The sequence below is a fragment of the Hemitrygon akajei genome, chromosome 6 (genome assembly GCF_048418815.1).
Source record: "Hemitrygon akajei chromosome 6, sHemAka1.3, whole genome shotgun sequence".
In the NCBI taxonomy this organism is placed as follows: Eukaryota; Metazoa; Chordata; class Chondrichthyes; order Myliobatiformes; family Dasyatidae; genus Hemitrygon; species Hemitrygon akajei.
Window position 1 is genome coordinate 136292579 of NC_133129.1, and position 21573 is coordinate 136314151.

Here is a 21573-nt window from a genome sequence, read left to right on the forward strand (position 1 = left end):
TCTTTCTCGGGGTAAACACAAGTATAAAGCGGGCGTCTTTTTTTCGTAAAAGCGAAAATCCTCTTTGGTTAGCGAAAACAGGTACTAAACAGGTCTTTCATAACAGCGAGCTGTCGTAAAGTGTATGTTTGAAAAACGGGGGCCACCTGTACTGCTTTCCATTGACATTTTAAGAACTAAAGACTGGCTCCGTGTATGAGCAGAAGCTAAACAAATATACCGTAGATTCCGGACTACAGAGCGCACCTGATTAAAAGCCGCTGGCTCTAATTTTAGAAATAAAATCAATTTTTTAATTGTAAAGGCCGCACCGGATTTTAGGCCGCACCGGATTTTCGGCCGCAGGTGTCCCACGTTGTAATATGAGATATTTACACAGAAAGATATTACACGTGAGGATTTTTTAACTTTTAATTAAATCCATATGGTAACAAAAACAAATACATATTGCAAATGCTTTTTTTCGAACCGTGCCCGTAACGCGGCTACTTTTAAATACGTTGCGTATACTTCTTTACTGAACAACATTCCAATATCTCCTAACGACTGGTAAAAAATATATATACTACAGCCTACCAGGAAACGTTATTGATCACCTTTAACTTAAAAGCAGCGTTTTCGCTCCGATCCAAAGCCGCTCGCGTAATGCGCTCCCCCCCTCCTTTCCGTTTCATCGCAAACCGGCATTTTCCCACAAGACTCCGCGAAACCGGGTGTGACGTCATAGCATCCCGCGATGTAGTACAGAAAACAAATATAGTTTAAACTAAGTAGGCAGCACAATGCTTCGAGTGTTTTCCATGTTGATGAGGGTGAGTACAAATGACTGATTTACAATAATTTAATTGTGAAAGTGCGCTTGATTTATCGTACAATTTCATTGGACCTCTGTGAACTACTCATCAATTTTATTGGTCTACTGTTACGAGGCAAAATGTTTACGAGGCGGCATGAAAAAAATCATGCATTAGCCGCTTCGGATTATTGGCCGCAAAGTTCAAAGCTGTTCAAAATGTGGGGAAAAAAGTAGCGGCTTAAAATCCGGAATCTACGGTAGTTGAAATTTTAAATTACACTGCTATTACAAGTGGCTTCTGTGTTTAGAAAGCTGAGCTGGTCAAAACAATAGGCCCCTGGCCCAGGAAGCGAATATTTATCACACCAGATGAGATATTGCCACTGAGCATCTTATAGCAGAAAAATAAGGCAGTTTAAATAACAATCATTGTTCCACTTAAGCACAGTTCATGGCTGTTTTATGCTTAATCCTTCCATCAGTCACTTTGGATCTGCTCCTCCTTGGTTTCTGATCCCTCTACAAATGAAAATGGAACAGCACAGTACAAGCCATTTCATTCATGATCCTTTAACCTACTCCAAGATGAATTTAACCTCTCAGATTGCCCTCTCTATTTTCTTTCATCCATGTACTTATCTAAGAGTCTCTTAGACTCTCTAAATGTTCTACCTGTGTCTACCTCTACCACCACCCTGGTTGTGTGTTCCACACCCCCACCACTCTGTATAAAAAAAACCTCCAGCACCCCCCCCCCCCCCACTAGACTTTACTCCAAGTAGGTCCTTTCTATTTATCTGGGAGTGAATACCTGCTTCAAGAAGCTTTTTTTTAACAAGAACTGGCCAAAAAGAAATTCAAACTGCTATTGTGTTGTAACCTACAGCCTATGTGAGAGTGGATAGGTGCCAGTTCCTCAACCATTGTAGTCCTATTAATATTTAGGAGTTTTTTGTGCTCATTTAATGTCATGAATGCCAGCCCTAGGATCGCATACACTTCTGGCTCCCAGCGCATGACAATCACACACACGTACACTGAGAAGGTCCCAAGTACAGCTCCATTCTCTCTATTCACGTCAGATCAGTTACTGCGGACTTAAATTCCCTTGACACAGCCCATCATGTATTAGCAGATCAGATTCAGTACCTGTTAGATAGGGAGGAAGGTGCAATTAACCAAGAGATTATTGAGCTGGCTGTTCCTGAGGTGGCAAGGTTAGAGCAAAGAGAGAAAAGTGCAAGAAAAGCTAGAGAAGGCCCAAAAGTCTGAGGAGTGAAGATTGTGTTTTGGAGTGGGGTGGTGAGGGATATTGGGGCTTGTCAACTCTCTTTCCACTTGAGTTTATGACAGAGTGAGTTTAAATCCAATGTGGAGTGATCAGGTAGGGGGCTGCATGAGATGTGCTAGGCCACGTACTGGTGGTGACAAGTGGTACACCTGCACAATTTGCTCTGAGATGGATCCATGCTCAGGTTTTCAACAATAAATTTAAACAATAAAACACAAACTGTACAGCACAGGGAGCAGGAGTGAGAGTGTGGTGATTTATTGAGGCAGGTTGGAATAATCTGAAATCTACAGCTAACTGACCTGGCGCTGATGGCAGATGCTTGGAAGGTATTCCAGACTCCCTCACCTCGGTGGAAACCAACATCTTGAGAATAATGAACTTCCTTTTTCCATGGCTAAAACAGAGGAGGTTTTGCCCAATTCCTTATGTGTCTGGTTAGGCAACTCTTCACCAGGAGTCATGTTGTGGTAGTTCCTTTAAAAAGTACTTTTTAAAGATGGAACCATTTACTGGCTTAGTTATTGCTGTTTGTAATGGGAGAACCTTTCTTTGCTGTGGAGCTGAATTGTTATGTTTAGATGGCTGCCTAAAATCTTAATCTTCTGTTCACAAGTTATACACTTTACCTTGTGAGGTAGGACAAATGATTGTTGGAATGGGCCTACAGCTGTAAGGTGCCAGATCATAAGACTAAGAGAATAATGCAAATTAAAGATATCTGTTCAAAGATATTTTCTTTAAAAAAAGCAGAATTGGTGAGCCATTTTAGTAAAACGACACATTTTTCACCTGAACAATTTCACGTCACATGCCGGTGATAATAAACCTGATTCTGATTCTAATACATGATTCAACCAGATAAATGTCAAATTAAGAAGGACAAACCATAATTATTCTCGCATATTTGTCACAACAATACTTCAGAGTTCAAAGTGCATTTATTAACAAAGTATGTGTATGTATACAACCTGGAGATTCATCTCCTTACAGGCAGCCGCAGAACAAAGAAACCCCAAAGGAACCCATTAAAAAGACTGTCAAGCACCCAATGTGCAGAGAGAATAAAAGACTAATCATGCAAGTAATAAAAGTAAGCAAATAGCCTTCAGAACAAAAGTGAGTCCATAGATTCAAAGCCCAGACCAGCCAGAGCAGGCCACAGCCTCAGCCTCAGTTCAGCACAGAGCCGAGTAAATGTTATAGAGAAGCGAATAGAACCGGTCTGAACCTCGCCTCTTGCCCTGACACAGGCCTTTTCAATCCATCTGGCCCGACGTTTAAATCATCCAAACACTGGGTCATTTCTCCCACTAGGAGTTGGGCCCTGTCACATTGATACACTTTGGGCCTGGCTGTCACGTTTCAGCCAGTACCCAACCATTCCAGATCGGTCTGGTGCTTAGAAGGATGAAATCTTGCTCTTGGTTTGAGTGGACAGGCCTCGAATTTGCCTCTCCTCTATCCTCAACTCAGCCTCGCCTTCGCTCACCTCTTCATTGTTTGCAATGATTGTTTACCATTAACTTAACAAAAAAAAGTATTATTACTAGGCCTCATATGGAGCCAGTGATCATTAATGGAGAATGTGTGGAGCAGGTTAAGACCTACAAGTATCTGGGAGTACAGTTAGACGAGAAGCTAGACTGGACTGCCAACACAGATGCCTTGTGCAGGAAGGCACAGAGTCGACTGTACTTCCTAAGAAGGTTGGCGTCATTCAATGTCTGTAATGAGATGCTGAAGATGTTCTATAGGTCAGTTGTGGAGAGCGCCCTCTTCTTTGTGGTGGCGTGTTGGGGAGGAAGCATTAAGAAGAGGGACGCCTCACGTCTTAATAAGCTGGTAAGGAAGGCAGGCTCTGTCGTGGGCAAAGTACTGGAGGGTTTAACATCGGTAGCTGAGCGAAGGGCGCTGAGTAGGCTACGGTCAATTATGGATAACTCTGAACATCCTCTACACAGCACCATCCAGAGACAGAGAAGCAGTTTCAGTGACAGGTTACTATCGATGCAATGCTCCTCAGACAGGATGAAGAGGTCAATACTCCCCAATGCCATTAGGCTTTACAATTCTACCGCCAGGACTTAAGAACTTTTTAAAAGCTATTATTAATGCTTTTTGAGATAGTGATTTAGATGCATATCATATTTTTTTTTTACTGAGTTAAGTATTGTATGTAATTAGTTTTGCTACAACAAGTGTATGGGACATTGGAAAAAAAGTTGAATTTCCCCATGGGGATGAATAAAGTATCTATCTATCTAATAAAGTATTTAGTTATATTCATTGTTTTGTTTGCCACCAAGAGTATATACTGATATCCGGTCTCCAAAATGACTCCAGCACTAAAGACCCAATGAGCGTAAAAATGAAATTGAAAATAATTCCTGTGGAAATTTGGAAGCATTTTTATCTGCACACAGAAGTCAAGAGCAGTGTTCAGGTCAGTCAGCATGCAGAAGAAGGACAAGAACAGCTTAAATAATTCACTAAAATATTTAGTATACCCTACTAATGCAGAGTTGATAGCAGTAGATTTCAACTACACAAGATACTTTCAGTCATCCAATTACCTCTTTGTAGGCTGATATTAAACTCTATGTTACAGATGGGTTTTTTTAGTTTGGAATGTTTGTGAATCTCTGTAACTTAGTTCTAAACTTTGTATGATCAGATCACACCTTTTTGGTCAGAAAGGAGTAATGTTTTATTAATATTTTGTTACTAATTTCTGCTCTCACTAATTAAAAGTTTTAGAAGATTGTTTAGCTCCCCAGATCCTCTTTAGTGACTCAAATAAATAGGCATGTTTGATGGGTGACCCGTGGGCTATCAGGCTATTTTACGCAAGTTGATGCCTTTGATAACTAATTTCCCTTGCCTAACTTCTACATAGATACGTCTTCCTAAAGATCGTTCATTATGATCAGCTGGAACCCCCAACTTTTTCCCCATTTAGTTGCTCTGTTCAGCACAGTATTAATAATGATTTCTACCAGGTTCACTTCAATTTTCAGCTAACTACATAAAGTTCAAAGTTCAGTTTTCAAACTGAAATTCTAAGTGGTGTTCAGTTTCCAACATAACTACTTTTGTAGACTGTTCTTCGTTTCTACTTTTGTTATAAATGATTTCACATGTATCATCAATGGAAGCTTCTTAATCAAAGCAGACAGCTCCCTCTTATTAATGACCTTCCTGGACCTCTTTTAGGGAAAATGGGCAATAACTATATCTACTGTAAATATAGATGGTTCTCAATAAAATGTGGATGCTGGAAATACAATGACAGGAAGTACTTGCTAACAAACGAGTTCATTTTAATCTACTGGGAGCCTACTTACCATGACATTGCCCACAAGAAGTCGATACTACCGTAGATTCCGGATTTTAAGCCACTACTTTTTTCCCACATTTTGAACAGCTTTGAACACTGCGGCCTTTACTACGGTGCGGCTAATGCATGGTTTTTTTTCATGCCGCCAAAAACATTTTGCCTCGTAACAGTAGACCAATAAAATTGATGAGTAGTTCACAGAGGTCCAATGAAATTGTACGATAAATCAAGCGCACTTTCACAATTAAATTATTGTAAATCAGTCATTTGTACTCACCCTCATCAACATGGAAAACACTCGAAGAAAAGCATTGTGCTGCCTTTATGGCAGTTATTTAGTTTATAATATTTTCGCTTAGTAATTCATTTGTTAGTATGTTTTCTGTACTACAGCCCGGAATGCTAGACGTCACATCCGGTTTCGCCGCGTCTTGTGGGAAATACCGGTTTGCGATAAACGGGAAGGTGGGGGGGGGGGGGAGCGGCGGAGCCAAAACGCTGCTTTTAAGTTAAAGGCGATCAATAACTTTTCCTGGTAGGCTGCAGTATATATATTTTTACCAGTCGCTAGGAGATATTGGAATGTATATGCAACGTAATGTGTGTGTTACCGATACGTATGTATATTTAAAAGTAGCCGTATTACAGGCACGGTTCGAAAAAAAGCATTTGCAATATGTATTTGTTTGTTACCATATGGATTTAATTAAAAGTTAAAAAATCCTCACGTGTAATATCTTTCCGTGTAAATATCTCATATTACAACGTGGGACACCTGCGGCCTAAAATCTGGTGCAGCCTGTACAAGTACAAAATTGATTTTCTTTCTAAAATTAGAGCCAGCGGCTTTTAATCAGGTGCGCTCTGTAGTGCGAAATCTACTGTAGTTATTGGTTCATACAATTTCAAAGGAAGTTACCCGTGACAGTTCATCACTCTGTTGTTCCTGCATAGTAATATCAGCTTTGAGCCCAAAGCTCTGCATTGGAATGAACTCTGAACAATCACAAGAATAGCACCCAGGGCATGCCCTGCTTTCACTGTTACCATCAGGTAGGAGGTACAGAAGCCTGAAGGCACACACTCAGTGATTCAGGAACAGCTTCTTCCCCTCTGCCATCCGATTCCTAAATGAACATTGAATCTTTGGACACTACCTCATTTTTTAAAATATACAGTATTTCTGTTTTTGCACAATTTTAAAATCTATTCCATATACGTAATTGATTTACTGGTTTATTTATCATTATGTTTTATTTTTTTCTCTCTCTGCTGGATTATGTATTGCATTGAACTGCTGCTAAGTTAACAAATTCCATGGCACATGCCGGTGATAATAAAACTGATTCTGAATACTAAAAATCGGAGTAGAGGTGGGCCATCAAGCCTCCCAGACTTGCCCTATTATTCAAAATGATCAGGTGCGATCTATCAACAACACACATAAAATGCTGGTGGAACACAGCAGGCCAGGCAGCATCTATAGGGAGAAGCGAGACCCTTTGTCAGGACTAACCGAAAGGAAAGATAGCAAGAGATTTGAAAGTAGTGGGGGGAGGGGGATCTATTCTGGCTTCAACTCCTTTTGAATGCCAAATTTTCCACAATTCTCAATTCCTTATTCTTCCAATTATTTATTGATCCCCACTTTGAACATGTCTAATGATCTGACCTCTGCCACCATTAAGGACAGGGAATCCAGTGACTACACTCAGCTTTGACCCCTTTGTGCTCTGATATGGAAGGTCAACTATTTTTAATTCCAAATAATAGAATTCTAAATAATTTCTTTGTACATATTGTTACCAACGACATAGGTAGAAAAAGGGAGGAGGTCTTGAAAACAGAACATAGGGAGTTGGAAAGGAGGTTGAGAAGCTGGACCTCAAGCGTAGTAATCTGAGGATTGCAGCCTGAGATTTCATCTTTAGAAAGAGAATAGGGAGATTAGAAAGTAGGGTCAGAGAATGTTGAATCTTTGTGGGTGGAGTTAAGAAACTGCCAGGATAACACCACACAACAATGAGGATGGGAATAGAATAAAGTGGCAGATGAATGTGTGACTGAAGAAGTGGAGTGCAAGGCAGGGATTCAGATTTCTGGATTATTGGGACCTCTTTTGTGACCTGTACAAAAGGGACGGGTTGCACTTGAACCCGAGGGGGACCGATATCCTTGTTGTCAGGTTTGCTAGAGCTGTTGGGAGTGGTTTAAACTAACATGGCAGTGGAATGGAACCAGTATGATGGAGCTGAGAATGAGCCAGCAGGTTTACAAGTAGGTGATGGGCGTAACATGAATGTAAGGAAGGACGAGCCAATGATGGGGTACAAATGCAGACAGAGCAAAGAGTTAAATTGTACCACAGGGGCAAAATACAAGAGGGTGAAGAATGCAGGCTGAAGGTGCTGTATTTAAATGTACATAGCATAGAATAAGGTGGATGAATATGCGTTGCAATTGGAGATTGGTCAGTATGACATTGTGGCTGAAAGAGGGTCATAGCTGGGAGCTTGTATTTATATTATATTTATTTATATATTATTATTTATATTTCAATACTTTGTATTGAAAGGGCAGGCAGGAAGCCATAGGCGGTGGTGTGGCTTGGTTGGTTAAAGATGGAATTTCATCTTTAGAAAGAGGTGACATAGGGTCAGAGAATGTTGAATCTTTGTGGATGGAGTTAAGAAACTGCAAGGTTAAATAAACTATTATGGGAATCATATATAGGCTTCCAAATAGTCGCCAAGATGTGGGGTTGAGATTGCAAAGGGAGCTGGAAAGGGCACGTAATACAGGTAATGTCACAATTATAATAGGGGACTTTAATATGCAAGGGGATTGGGAAAATCAGGTTGTTGTCAGATGGCAAAAGAGGGAATTTGTTGAATGTCGATGAGATGGCTTTTTAGAGCAGTTTGTACTTGAGCCTGCACAGGGAAAAGCTGTTTTAGGTTGGGTGTCACGTAATAATCCAGATTTTATTAGGGAGCTTAAGGTAAAGGAACCCTTAGTGATCATAATGTGATTGAATTCATACTGTAACTTGAGAGGGAGAACATGATCAGATGTATCAGTATTGTAATGGAATAAATGGAATTACAGAGGCATGAGAGAGGAGCTTGCCCAGGTGTATTAGAGGGGGATACTGGCAGGGATGACGGCAGAGCAGAGATGGCTGAAGTTTCTGGGAATAGTTCACTAGGCGCAGTATAGATATGTCCCACAAAAGAAGTTGTTCTCAAATGGTAGGTGTAGGCAATCGTGGCTGACAAGGGAAGTTAAGGACTGCATAAAAGCCAAGGAAAGGGCATATAAGGTAGCAAAAGTGAGTGGGAATTGGATGAATGGGAAGCTCTTAAAATCCAACAAAAGGCAACTAAAGAAGGGAAAGGATGATATATGGGGGCAAACTAGCCAATAATATAAAGCAGGATGCTAAAAGTCTTTTTCAGTTATATAAAGAGTAAAAGGAAGGTGAGAGTTGATATCAGATCATTGGGAAATGATGCTAGTGAGGTAGTAATGGGGGACAAAGAAATGGCAGATGAACTTAATAAGTACTTTGTATCAGCCTTCACTGTGGAAGACACTAGCAGTGTGCCAGAGGTCCGTGAGTGTCAGGGAACAGGAATGAGTGTCATGGCTATTACAAAGGGAAAAGTGCTAGGCAAATTCAAAGGTCTTAAGGTGGATAAGTCACCTGGACCTAATGGACTACATCTCAGGGACCTGAAAGAGTTGCTGAAGAGATAACAGATGCACTGGTTATGATCTTTCAAGAATCATTTGATTCTGGCATGGTTCCAGAGGACTGGAAGATTGCAAATGTCACTCCACTCTTTAAGAAGGGAGGAAGGCTAAAGAAAGGAAATTATAGGCATGTTAGCCTAACCTCAGTGTTGGGAAAGTGTTGGAGTCCATTATTAAGGGTGAGATTTTTGGGTACTTGGACACTAATGATAAAATAAGTCAAAGTTATCATGGTTTCTGTAAAGGGGAATCTTGCCTGACAAATCTGTTAGAATTCTTTAAGAAAATAACAAGCATGCTGGACAAAGAAGAAGCGGTGGATGTCACTTACTTGGATTTTCAGAAGGCATTTGATAAGGCGCTATACACAAGGCTGCTTAACAAGATAAAATCCCATGGCATTACAGGAAGGATACTGGTATGGATAGATGAATGGCTGACAGGCAGGAGGCAGCGAGTGAGAATAAAGGGGCCTTTTCTGGTTGGGTACCAGTGACTAGTGGTGTTCCTCAGGGGCCAGTATTGGGACTGCTACTTGTCACATCGCTTGTCACTGATTTAGATAATAGAATTGATGGCTTTGTGGCAAAGTTCGCAGATGATACAAAAACAGGTGGAGGGGTAGGTAGTGCTGAGGAAGCAATGCAATTGCAGAAGGATTTAGACCAATAGGAAGAATGGGGGGAAAAAGTGGCTGATGGAATACAGTGCTGGGAAATGCATGATAAAGCATTTTGGTAAGAGGAACACAAGTGAAGACTATTATCTAAATGGGGAGAAAATTCAAACATCAGAAGTGCAACGGGAATTAGGAGTCATGGACTTAGGGATGTGGACTTAAAAGATTAATTTACAAGTTGAGTCTGTGGTAAAGAAGACAAGTGCAATGTTGGCATTCATTTCAAGGGGAATAGAATATTAAAGCAAGGATATAATGCTAAGGCTTTATAAGACACAGGTCAGACCACACTTGGATGTGTTGTCATTGGAAAGAGTCCAGAGGAGGTTCACAAGGATGATTCCACAAATGAAGGGGTTAACATTTATGGAGCATTTGGCAGCTTTGGGACTGTATTCATTGGAATTTAGAAGAATGCAGGGAGATCTCATTGAAACCTACTGAATGTTCAAGGGACTAGATATGTGGAGAGGATGTTTCCTATGCTGGGGCTGTCCTGAACTAGAGGGCATAGCCTCAAAATTGAGGGGCAACCCTTTCGAACAAAGGTAAGGAGGAATTTTTTTAACCGGAGAGTGGTGAATTTGTGGAATGCTGTGCCACAGACAGTTGTGGAGACCAAGACCATGGGTATATTTAAAGCGAAAATTGACTTTCCTGACTGGTCAGGATATCAAAGGTTATGGCAGGAAGGCAGGTGTATGGGGTTGAGTGAGCTCTGGGATCAGCCATGAAGGAATGGTGGAGCAGAATTCGATGGGCTGAATGGCCTAATTCTGCTCCTATAGCAAAGCTTTCAGGATTACCAGAATTTCATTTTTTCATGAAAGGCAATAGACAATGGACGGTAGGTGCAGGAGTAGGCCATTTGGCCCTTCTAACTAGCACCGCCATTCACTGTGATCATGGCTGATCATACACAATCAGTACCCCGTTCCTGCCCTCTCCCCATATCCCTTGACCCCGCTTTCTATGAGCTCTATCTAACTCTCTCTTGAATGCATCCAGAGACTTGGCCTCCACTGCCTTCCGGGGCAGAGCATTCCACATATCCACCACTCTCTGGGTGAAAAAGTTTTTCCGCATCTCTGTTCTAAATGGCCTACCCCTTATTCTTAAACTGTGGCCTCTAGTTCTGGACTCACCCATCAGCGGGAACATGCTTCCTGCCTCCAGCGTGTCCAATCCCTTAATAATCTTATATGTTTCAATCAGATCCCCTCTCATCCTTCTAAATTCCAGTGTATACAAGCCCAGTCGCTCCAATCTTTCAACATATGACAGTTCCGCCATTCCGGGAATTAATCTTGTGAACCTACGCTGCACTCCCTCAATAGCAAGAATGTCTTTCCTCAAATTTGGAGACCAAAACTGCACACAATACTCCAGGTGGGGTCTCACCAGGGCCCTGTACAGCTGCAGAAGGACCTCTTTACTCCTATACTCAACTCCTCTTGTTATAAAAGCCAGCATGCCATTAGCTTTCTTCACTGCCTGCTGTACCTGCATGCTTGCTTTCATTGACTGATGTACAAGAACACCTAGATCTCGTTGTACTTCCCCTTTTCCTAACTTGACTCCATTTAGATAGTAATCTGCCTTCCTGTTCTTGCCACCAAAGTGGATAAACTCACATTTATCCACATTAAACTGCATCTGCCATACATTTGCCCACTCACCCAACCTGTCCAAGTCACCCTGCATTCTCATAACATCCTCCTGACATTTCACACTGTCACCCAGCTTTGTGTCATCAGCAAATTTGCTAATGTTACTTTTAATTCCTTCATCTAAATCATTAATGTATATTGTAAACAGCTGCGGTCCCAGCACCGAACCTTGCGGTACCCCACTGGTCACAGCCTGCCATTCCGAAAGGGACCCGTTAATCACTACTCTTTGTTTCCTGTCAGCCAGCCAATTTTCAATCCATGTCAGTACTCTGCCCCCAATACCATGTGCCCTAATTTTGCCCACTAGTCTCCTATGTGGGACTTTATCAAAAGCATTCTGGAAGTCCAGGTACACTAGATCCACTGGCTCTCTCTTGTCCATTTTCATAGTTACATCTTCAAAAAACTCCAGAAGATTAGTCAAGCATGATTTTCCCTTCATAAATCCATGCTGACTCGGACTGATCCTTCTACTGCTATCCAAATGTGTCGTAATTTCCTCTTTTATAATTGACTCCAGCATCTTTCCCACCACTGATGTCAGGCTAACCGGTCTATAATTCAGTGTTTTCTCTCTCCCTCCTTTCTTGAAAAGTGGGACAACATTAGCCACCCTCCAATCAGCAGGAACTGTTCCTGAATCTATAGAACATTGGAAAATGATTACCAATGCATCCACAATTTCTAGAGCCACCTCTTTAAGTACCCTGGGATGCAGACCATCAGGTCCCGGAGACTTATCAGCCTTCAGACTCAACAGTCTATCCAACACCGTTTCTTGCCTAATATAAATTTCCTTCAGTTCATCCTTTACCCTAGTTCCTTTGGCCACTATTACATCTGGGAGATTGTTTGTGTCTTCCCTAGTGAAGACAGATCCAAAGTACCTGTTCAACTCATCTGCCATTTCCTTGTTCCCCATAATAAATTCACCCATTTCTGTCTTCAATGGCTCAATTTTGGTCTTTTTTTTTGCTATTCACATACCTAAAGAAACTTTTACTATCCTCCTTTATATTCTTGGCTAGTTTACCTTCGTACCTCATGTTTTCTTGGCATATTGCCTTTTTTGTTATCTTCTGTTGCTCTTCAAAAGCTTCCCAGTCCTCCGGTTTCCCGCTCATCTTTGCTATGTTATACTTCTTCTCTTTTATTTTTATATGCCCTTTACTTCCCTCATCAGCCACGGCCGCCTCTTACTCCCCTTTGGATCTGGAATGAACCAATCCTGCACCTTCTGCATTATTCCCGGAAATACCTGCCATTTTTGTTCCACTGTCTTCCCTGCTAGGGTATTGTTCCATTGAACTTTGGCCAGCTTCTCCCTCATAGCTCCATAGTTCCCTTTGTTCAACTGTAATACTGACACATCTGATTTTCAAAATTGGCAAAATGTTAAACATTAATTCTACTTCTCTTGTCTCTGGCGATGCCCAGCCTGTGAAGTCTTTCCAATACTTTGTTTTATTTCAGGTTTCCAACATGCTCAATATTTGGCTTTTAGTTTAAATATTATGTTCTTATCCAACTTCTCCCAAGTCCCACAAGTTGTTTTGATGGAGTTCACCTGTAAAATCCTAGATATACTTAAGATTAATAGCAAAAAAAATCCTAACTTGAAACAAATCTGTCTCCTCTTGAAAGACATAAAGTGCCTTAATAGTTTTATGACGGGCTTTTCCATAGATGGAAAAGGAACATGTTACTGTTCAATTTTACTCCAAACCTTGCGTAAGTAATTAATTCCCAGGATTAACATTTGAAATGATATACAAATAATTTATTAAAACTAAGTGATTGAAAACAGTTTACTGAAGTTTCCAATGAACTCTTTTCTTTACAGCGTGAGTTGATTGACGATTTTCGGGCACTATGGAAGACAGCCAAGGATATGAAACTGTTTCACAGAGACCTAGTGTTTTTCTTCCTCCACTTTGCCCACCTCTTTGTCTTGGAGGTTTTGGCCTGGTTTACTTTGTCGTATTTTGGGACTGGCTGGATTCCAACTCTCATTGCTGCTTTAATCCTGGCAACCTCACAGGTAAAGGACTGTCATAGTCATAAAATCAGATTAATGAAGTGCAGAATAAAGGTGAACAGTGGATTACCTGGTGTACCATGATTGAACAAAGTCACCAGGAGACACTGAAGCTGGTGGATATAGAAGTTTTTATTCAGAAGAACAAGCAGACATCATACTGGAGACACTCTTAGAAGAGGCCTCCTGACCCAATATTACATGACATTTTTATATGCTAAAGATCATAGGTAACAACAGAACAATTCTATTGTTACAATGCATTCATACTGCTTCCTTTGATTCAAGCACCTACATCTTCACACTCAAGACACCCTGAATTGAATGCCAACCAACGCTATCTCTGAGCTGCATTCATGCATATGCAGACATCTCAATTAAACGGGGTGTTTCTTGGTATACAATCGTCCCCATTCTGCAGCTCCAGGAAGCCCATTGTTTGGAGATGCATTTTAACTTCAATCTACAATCTACATTCAGATCTGAAGACTGTTTGCTGTTGATATTAATATTTGCTATATTCCCTAACGCCTGAATGTAGCAGAGCATTTAACTCACTGGTCCTTCCATTTTTTTATTCATTCATTCGTTAGATATCTTGAAGAAAAAGCTAATTGTTACGCAAGATTCAGAGACATGCAACCTAACCAATCCTACTCCATTCAATCATCAAAATACTCTCTCTTTTTTTTAATCATACAAATGATTTAAAGGGAGTAAGTATCTACCATATGGGATTCCTTAAAAAGCTACTGATTAATGAAGCTTCATATGGTCAGATTATTTAAAAGGAAATTGTCACTTTATTCAAGAAAAATTGAATCTATTTAGAAAGTGAAGGTATGATTTAATGTAAAATACCAGTGTTTCCCTACCAGAGGTTTTCCATGGAGCAGTTGTAAAAGATCAGCCTTATTCTCTTACTCATATCCTGAGCCTTTCTAATATTAAACTGTAGGACCTCTATCAGACAACTTCTAAAATCAGCTTGAAGATACTAAAACGTATTCAAACCATTGTCTGCTTGAGGCAACAGAAGCATTCATAATCTTGGAGGAAACTGAACAACTATTTTCACTGCTACACACACAAAATGCTGGAGGAACTGAGCAGGTCAGCATTCATAGAAATGAAGAAACAGTCGACCTTTTGGCTGAGATCCTTTCATTGGTCAGTAACAAAAAAGATGCTAATATCAACACAAAAAAAAAGAGGGGGCAAAATTTTCTGCAAAGATATGCAAATTGAATGACATGTGAAACAGATAGAACAAGAAACAACCAAGGTTTTTTTTTAGAGGAGTGACTAAATATCCTAAAAAGAAATAAAATCCAATTAAGATTGCATGGGGAAGGTCAATGGTACAGGACTAATTAAATATATTCCTTTTGAAACTGGCACAGACTTTTGGTGCTGATTTCCCTCCTCCTGCATGATAGAATCCGATATGTATTGTAGCTCTGAGAATCCATTGACACTCACTCAGATTCCAGATATCTCCTTGGTAACTAATTGTGGTAATTCCTAATTCATTATAAATTTGGCGATGTATAATCTTTGGCCTTTTGATTTAGAGGACATCTATGACTCTTAAAAATCTCCTAGTTAAAACTGATTTAACAATTCAGGAACAGCTTCTTCCCTCTGTTATCAGGATTCTGAATGAACATTGAACCCATGAACACTGCCTCACTACTTGTTTTGAAATACTTGCTTAATTTAACTATTTAATATATGTATTTACTGTAATTCACAGTTTTTAGTATTATGCATTGCAGTACATAATCGCTGCCACATAACAACAAATTTCATGACATATACCGATAATATTAAACCTGATTCTGATGCTTAATTCTGCATAGTCATAAAAAGCATTCCTGCATGTTCCTAAGAATTATTCAAAAGTTTTGGTTGAATACTTTGTCTCTACTTTGGGAAGGAGAAATAACTAATGAAATCACATGAAGTTTTCTTGTCAGATGAGCTAGTTGGCCTGGGTGGTTAGTGATGAGATCAATTGATCTATTTATCTAGGAGGATCCTTTGCTGATAAATGTTAGTGTGTTCTGATATTGGTAGATGGGCATGCAATTGCCATTCCAAAGGATGGTGCATATTATATTACAAATGTGCCACAGGGGGAGTGAGGGTGGGTTTAGGTTATCAAGGCATATGGGTAGTTGTAGGGAGAGGATGAAAAGATGGAAATGGAGGTAGGATGGATTAACACAATAGATAATGACAGCAGGTGTGGTAGGATGTTAGAGTTGCAAATAAAGGTTTAAACAAAGGATTAAGGATGTGGGATCAGAACTGTGGCAGAAATAGGGCAGTAACCCCAATGTTATTTTGGGACTCGAAGGGACAAGAGTGAGGTGATAAAGGTAGTGGTGGGGGTTTTTAATGTTGTAGATATGGCACAAATGATGCAAGCTAAACATGTAAACGAGGACATTACCTTACACAGTGTGTAATCCAAGACTGTCTTCTGAAGGCTAGTTATTCAGGGATCTCTCAATGATGATTTCTCCCAGGTCCACAATATACACTGCTGTGTTCCAAATGTTTTGTTGTCTGAGGAATGTTGTGTACTTCCCTTGAATGACTGACGTGGAAATTGCTTCAAGTGAGTAAGGGTGAATCATTCCGGGAAAAGATTTCTGGAATAAGACGTAATGATGCAGAAAAAGTTGTTACCAAGGTTCATTCCAGCTAATTTTAATTTGTAATGTTGAAATGCAAAAAACAGCAATATATGATCAAATTTCTGTACTCGGGTTTTATTACTGACTATAAATGGTGAAAATAAATGAAATCTGTTTTCCTATCCCAGTGCATTATTGCAAAGTAATTATCTTTTTCTCTGGATTCCAGGTTCAATCAGGCTGGCTTCAACATGACTTTGGACATCTGTCTGTATTCCGGAAAACAAAATGGAATCACGTGCTACAGAAATTCTTGATAGGTCACATGAAGGTAATCATTACTTTGTGTGAAGTTTTCTTAAAAGTTTTCAACAATGGCCAATCAGCGATCCAGGTTGATGCACAAGAACAAATTGAAACAAGGCAGGGGCAAGTGGAGTGGCCAATGTTGAAATGGACAGTGTTAGAATGGTTATTTGAGGCTTTAGATTTTCAAGGCTTCAACAAGGTGAAATTTGTGTGAGAGAAGGCAAAAGAGCTGTAAATAGACTTTTCCCCCCAGTTCATTTATTTTTTATCCTATTTAACTATTTGCACTGTAGGAACAGTAGGAAAGCCAGGCAGGACAGTTGAATGCTCCTCATGTGAGATGTGGGGAAGCAGGGATTCCTCCATTGTCTCTGAAGGGGGTCATTGTTAGGATATATAGAGAGGTAGTTGTGCCCAAGGTGCAGGACATGGGAAACCGAGCAAGGGGAAAGGGAAAGTAGTTAGACAGCGTAGGCTATCCCCCTCAATGACAGGTATACCACTTTGCATACTGTTGGGGGAGGGAATGACCGAGCAGAGGAAAATCACAGCGGTTAGGTCTCTGGCACTGAGACTGAGAAAGGAAGTGGGGAGAAGAGGTGAGCTGTGGTGATAGGGGAGTGGTTAGGTAGGGGAAGAGGAAAGAGGTTCAGTAGATGAGAACGAGATTCCCAGATGGTATGTTTCATCCCAAGTGCCAGGGTCTGGGACATCTTAGATCAAGTCCTCCGCATTCTTAAGTGGGAAGGTGAGCAGCCAGAGATTGTGGTCCATTTAGGTACCAATAACATAGGTAGGAAGAGTGACAAGGTTCTACAAAGGGAGCTCAGGGAATTAGGTGCTAAGTTAAAGGACAGCACCTCCATGGTTGTGATCTCAGGATTATAACCCATGCCATGGATTAGTAAAGGCAGCAATGGGAATATCATGCAGCTTAACATGTAGCTAAGGATTTGGTGTAGGAAGGAAGGTGTCAGATTTTTGGATCATCGGGGTCTCTTCTAGGGAAGGTGGGACTTGTACTGAAGAGACAGTTTGCACCTCACCTGGGAGGGGATTCATATCCAAGCAGAATCATTTGGTGGTGCTGCATGGAGGCAGGTGGGGGTTTAAACTAGACTTGATGAGGGATGGGAATCAGAGTGCCAGAACAGATTGTGGAGAGGTTGTGGAGACAAAGTCAGGAATCAAAAGGCTGAATGTGGTGCTACTAATGTTCAGAGTTGCATATATTTCAATGCAAGAAATATTGTAGGAAAGGCAGATGAGCTCAGGGCATGGACCAACACATGGAATTATGATTTTGTAGTCATTAGTAAGACTTGGTTGCAGGAGAGGCAGGACTGGCAGCTCAGTGTTCTGGGGTTCCACTGATTTAGACGTGACAGAACAGGAGGAATTAAAGGAGGAGGGTGGTATTAGTCAAGAAAATGTCACAGCGGTACTCAGGACAGACTGGAGAACTTATGTAGTGAGGCTTTCTGGGTGGAACTAAGGAATAAGAAAGGTATGACCTTGTTAATGGGATTGTATTATAGACCACGCAGCAGTCCATGGGATTTAGAGGAACAAATTTGTAGAGATATTGCAGACTTTTGCAAGAAACATAAGATTGTTATAGTGGGTTATTTTAACTTTCCACCTATTGACTGGGACTTCCATACTCTAAAAGGACTAGATAGGATAGAGTATTCAGGAAAGTTTCCTTAATCAGTACATACAACTTCCAAAAAAAGAGTATGCGACACCTGATCTCCTGTTAGTCAATGAGACAGGGCAAGTGACAGAAGTTTGTGTAGGGGGGCACTTTGCATCTAGTGATCATAATGCTATTAGTTTCAAAATAAATATGGAAAAAGATAGGTTTGGTCTCCGGGTTGAGATTCTAGATTGGGGAAAGGCTGATTCTGATGGTATCAGAAAGGATCTGGCAAGGGTGGATTGGGACAGACTGTTTTTTGACAAAGGAGTACTTGGTAAGTGTGAGGCTTTCAAAAGTTAAATTTTGAGAGTACAAAGGTTGTATGTACCTGACAGAATAAAAGGTAAAGATAACAGGTGTAGGGAACCTTGGTTTTCAAAAGATATTAAGACCCTGGTTAAGAGAAAAAAAGGAGGTGCATAGCAGATATAGGCAAGTAGGAACAAATGAGGTGCTTATTGAGTATAGTACATGTAAGAGAACACTTAAGAAATAAATTAGGAGGGCTAAAAGAAGGCATGAGGTTGCCCTAGCAGACAAGGCGAAGGAGAATCCCAAGGGATTCTACAGATATGTTGTACAAAAGGATTGCAATGGACAAAATTGGTCCTCTGGAAGATTAGAATGGTAATCTTTGTTTGGAGCCAAAAGAGATGGGGAGATCTTAGATGCTTTTGTTTTTGCATCTGTATTTACTCAGGAGATGGACACAGAGACTACAGAAGTGAGGCAAAGCAGTAATGAGGTCATGGGCCCTATACAGATTACAGAGGAAGAGGTGTTTGCTGTCCTGAGGCAAATTAGGGTGGATAAATCCCCAGGACCTAAGAAGGTCTTCCCCCGGAACCTGTGGGAGGCAAGTGCAGAAATTTCAGAGGCACGGCAGAGATATTCAAATCATCCTTAACAAGAAGTGAAGTTCTGGAGGATTTGGAGGAGAGCTAATGTTTTATGCTGTTTGAGAAAGGTTCTAAAAATAAACCAGGAAGTTATAGGCTGTTGAGCCTGACATCTATGTTATTGGAAGATATTCTAAGGGGCTGAATGTATGAGTATTCAGATAGGCATGGACTGACTAGGGATAGTCAGCATAGCTTTGTGCCTGGTAGGTCGTGTCTAACCAATATTCTAGAGTTTTTTGAGGAAGTTACCAGGAAATTTGTTGAAGGCAAAGCAGTGAATGTTGTCACATGGACTTTAGCAAGGCATTGGACAAGATTCCACATGGGAGGTTGTTCAAGAATGTTTAGTTGCTTAAAAGATTCCAGTTGATTGGCATTCAAGATGAGGTAGTAAATTGGGTTAGACATTAGTTTTATGGGAGAAACCAGAGAGTGATAGTAGAAGGTTGCCTTTCTGACTGGACGCCTGTGACCAGTGGAGTGCTGCAGGGATCAGTACTGGGTTTGTTCTTGTTTGTCATCTATATCAGCAATAATGTGGTGAACTGGATCAGCAAATTTGCAGATAACACCAAGATTTGGGGTGTCATGAACAGCATAGAAGACTATAAGTGGGGCCTGGACCAGCTGGGGAAAATGGGCCAGAAAATTTCCAGATGGAATTTAATGCAAACAAGTACGAGCTGTTGCACTTTGATGGGACCATCCAGGGTAGGTCTTACAGTGAATGGTAGGACATTGAAAAGTGCAGTAGAACAAAGGGATCTGGGAATACATCCATAATTCATTGAAAGTGGTGGTACTGGTAGATAGGGTCATGAAGAAAGCTTTTGGCACATTGACCTTCGTAAATCAAACTATTGAGTACTGGAGATGGGATGTTATGATGAAGTTGTATAAAACATTAGTGAGGCTTAATTTGGAGTATTGTGTGCAGTTTTGGTCACCTACCTACAGGAAAGATGTAAATAATGTCAAAAGAGTACCAAGGAAATTTAGAAGGATGTTGCCAGGATTGGAGGACGGGAGTTATAAGGAAAGTTGGATTAGGTTAGGACTTCATTCCTTGGAGCGTAGATGATTCAGGTGGGATTTGATAGAGGGAAATAAAATTATGAGGGGTATCGATAGGGTAAACGCAGGCAGGTTTTTCCACTGAGGTTGGGTGGAACTACAACTAGAGGGCATGGGTTAAGGGGGAAACATGAGAAATTTATGGAGAACATGAGAGGAAACTTCTTCACTCCAAGGTGTGGAGAGAGTGGAGCAAGCTGCCAGCACAAGTGGGGCATGAAAGCTCGATTTCAAAATTTAAGAGAAGTTTGGATAGGCACATGAACGGGAGGGGAAAGCGGGGCAATGAGTCAGGTGCAGGTCGTCAGGAGTAGGCAGTGTAAATGGTTCAGCAAGGACTAGATGGGCCCAAGGGCCTGTTTCTGGGCTGTACTTTTCTATCAGCTACTTTTTAAAGTTCTTTTTCATCCATTCAAATGGTCTGTATAAACATATCAAAACTAAAGGTTACCTGTCTTCAGCATCTTGAAACCTCTCTGCGTCTTCCTCACAACCCAGACTGCACTGAGTTTAGTCTCATCAGTAAGCATGGATACATTATTCATAGTTCCTTGTCTTAGTCATCAGTGTAACTTGAGAACAGCTTGGAGCTCTAGTAGAAATCCTGGTATCACCTCATCGGTTATAGTTCACCAAACTGAAACTGGCCCATTTATTTCCAAGGCAACACAAGTGTATCTGCAGATGCTGGAAGTAAATAAAAACACAAAATGCTGGCAGAACTCAGCAGGCCAGACAGCATCTATGGGAGGAGATAGTGACGACGTTTTGGGCCAAAACCCTTCGGCCTGAAACGTCGTCACTACCTCCTCCCATAGATGCTGTCTGGCCTGCTGAGTTCTGCCAGCATTTTGTTTTCCATTAATTTCCTGTTCATTAATCAACGCTAGTATGTTGCTCCAAGCCTAAGAGCTCCAATTTTGTTCAATTTCTCTTGCAAGGTAGCTTGCGGAATACATTCTTGAAGTCCGTATGCACCACAATATTGGCTTCTTCTTGTTAAAATATTTGATTTTGCATATATACTGCCCTATCACGATTCTTCTTTCATAAATTTATGTTGATTTTGCCCAATCTTATTATTTTCCAAGTGCCCTGATTAACATATCCTTAATAATGGATGGTAGCATTTTGCCTCCAGTGATGCTAAGCAAACAAGTCCGCAGTTTCCTGTTTTCTCTCCTCTTCCATTGTTGAATAGTGAGGGTGTGTTTACAATCTCCAAAAAAGTTCCAGAATCTGGAATTTTAAAAGATGACAGACAGTGCACCCATTCTTCCTGTAGCTACCTTACTGAAAACCTTGTGATGCATGTCATTAGGTCCAGAGACGTATGGGCCTTCAGTCTTATTAATTTCTTCAATGCAG

The 21573-nt window shown here is 40.8% G+C and overlaps 1 protein-coding gene across 4 annotated transcripts in view; it reads left to right on the plus strand.

The window, feature by feature from the left end:
• LOC140729523 (acyl-CoA 6-desaturase-like) overlaps window positions 1–21573 on the plus strand; it is a 90347-nt gene that overhangs the window by 43968 nt on the left and 24806 nt on the right. For all 4 annotated transcript variants that reach the window (XM_073049351.1, XM_073049352.1, XM_073049348.1 and 1 more), the window contains 2 exons: window positions 13379–13576; window positions 16448–16549. In XM_073049351.1, coding sequence (XP_072905452.1) covers window positions 13379–13576; window positions 16448–16549 — 300 coding nt within the window. The remainder of the gene's footprint in view (window positions 1–13378; window positions 13577–16447; window positions 16550–21573) is intronic.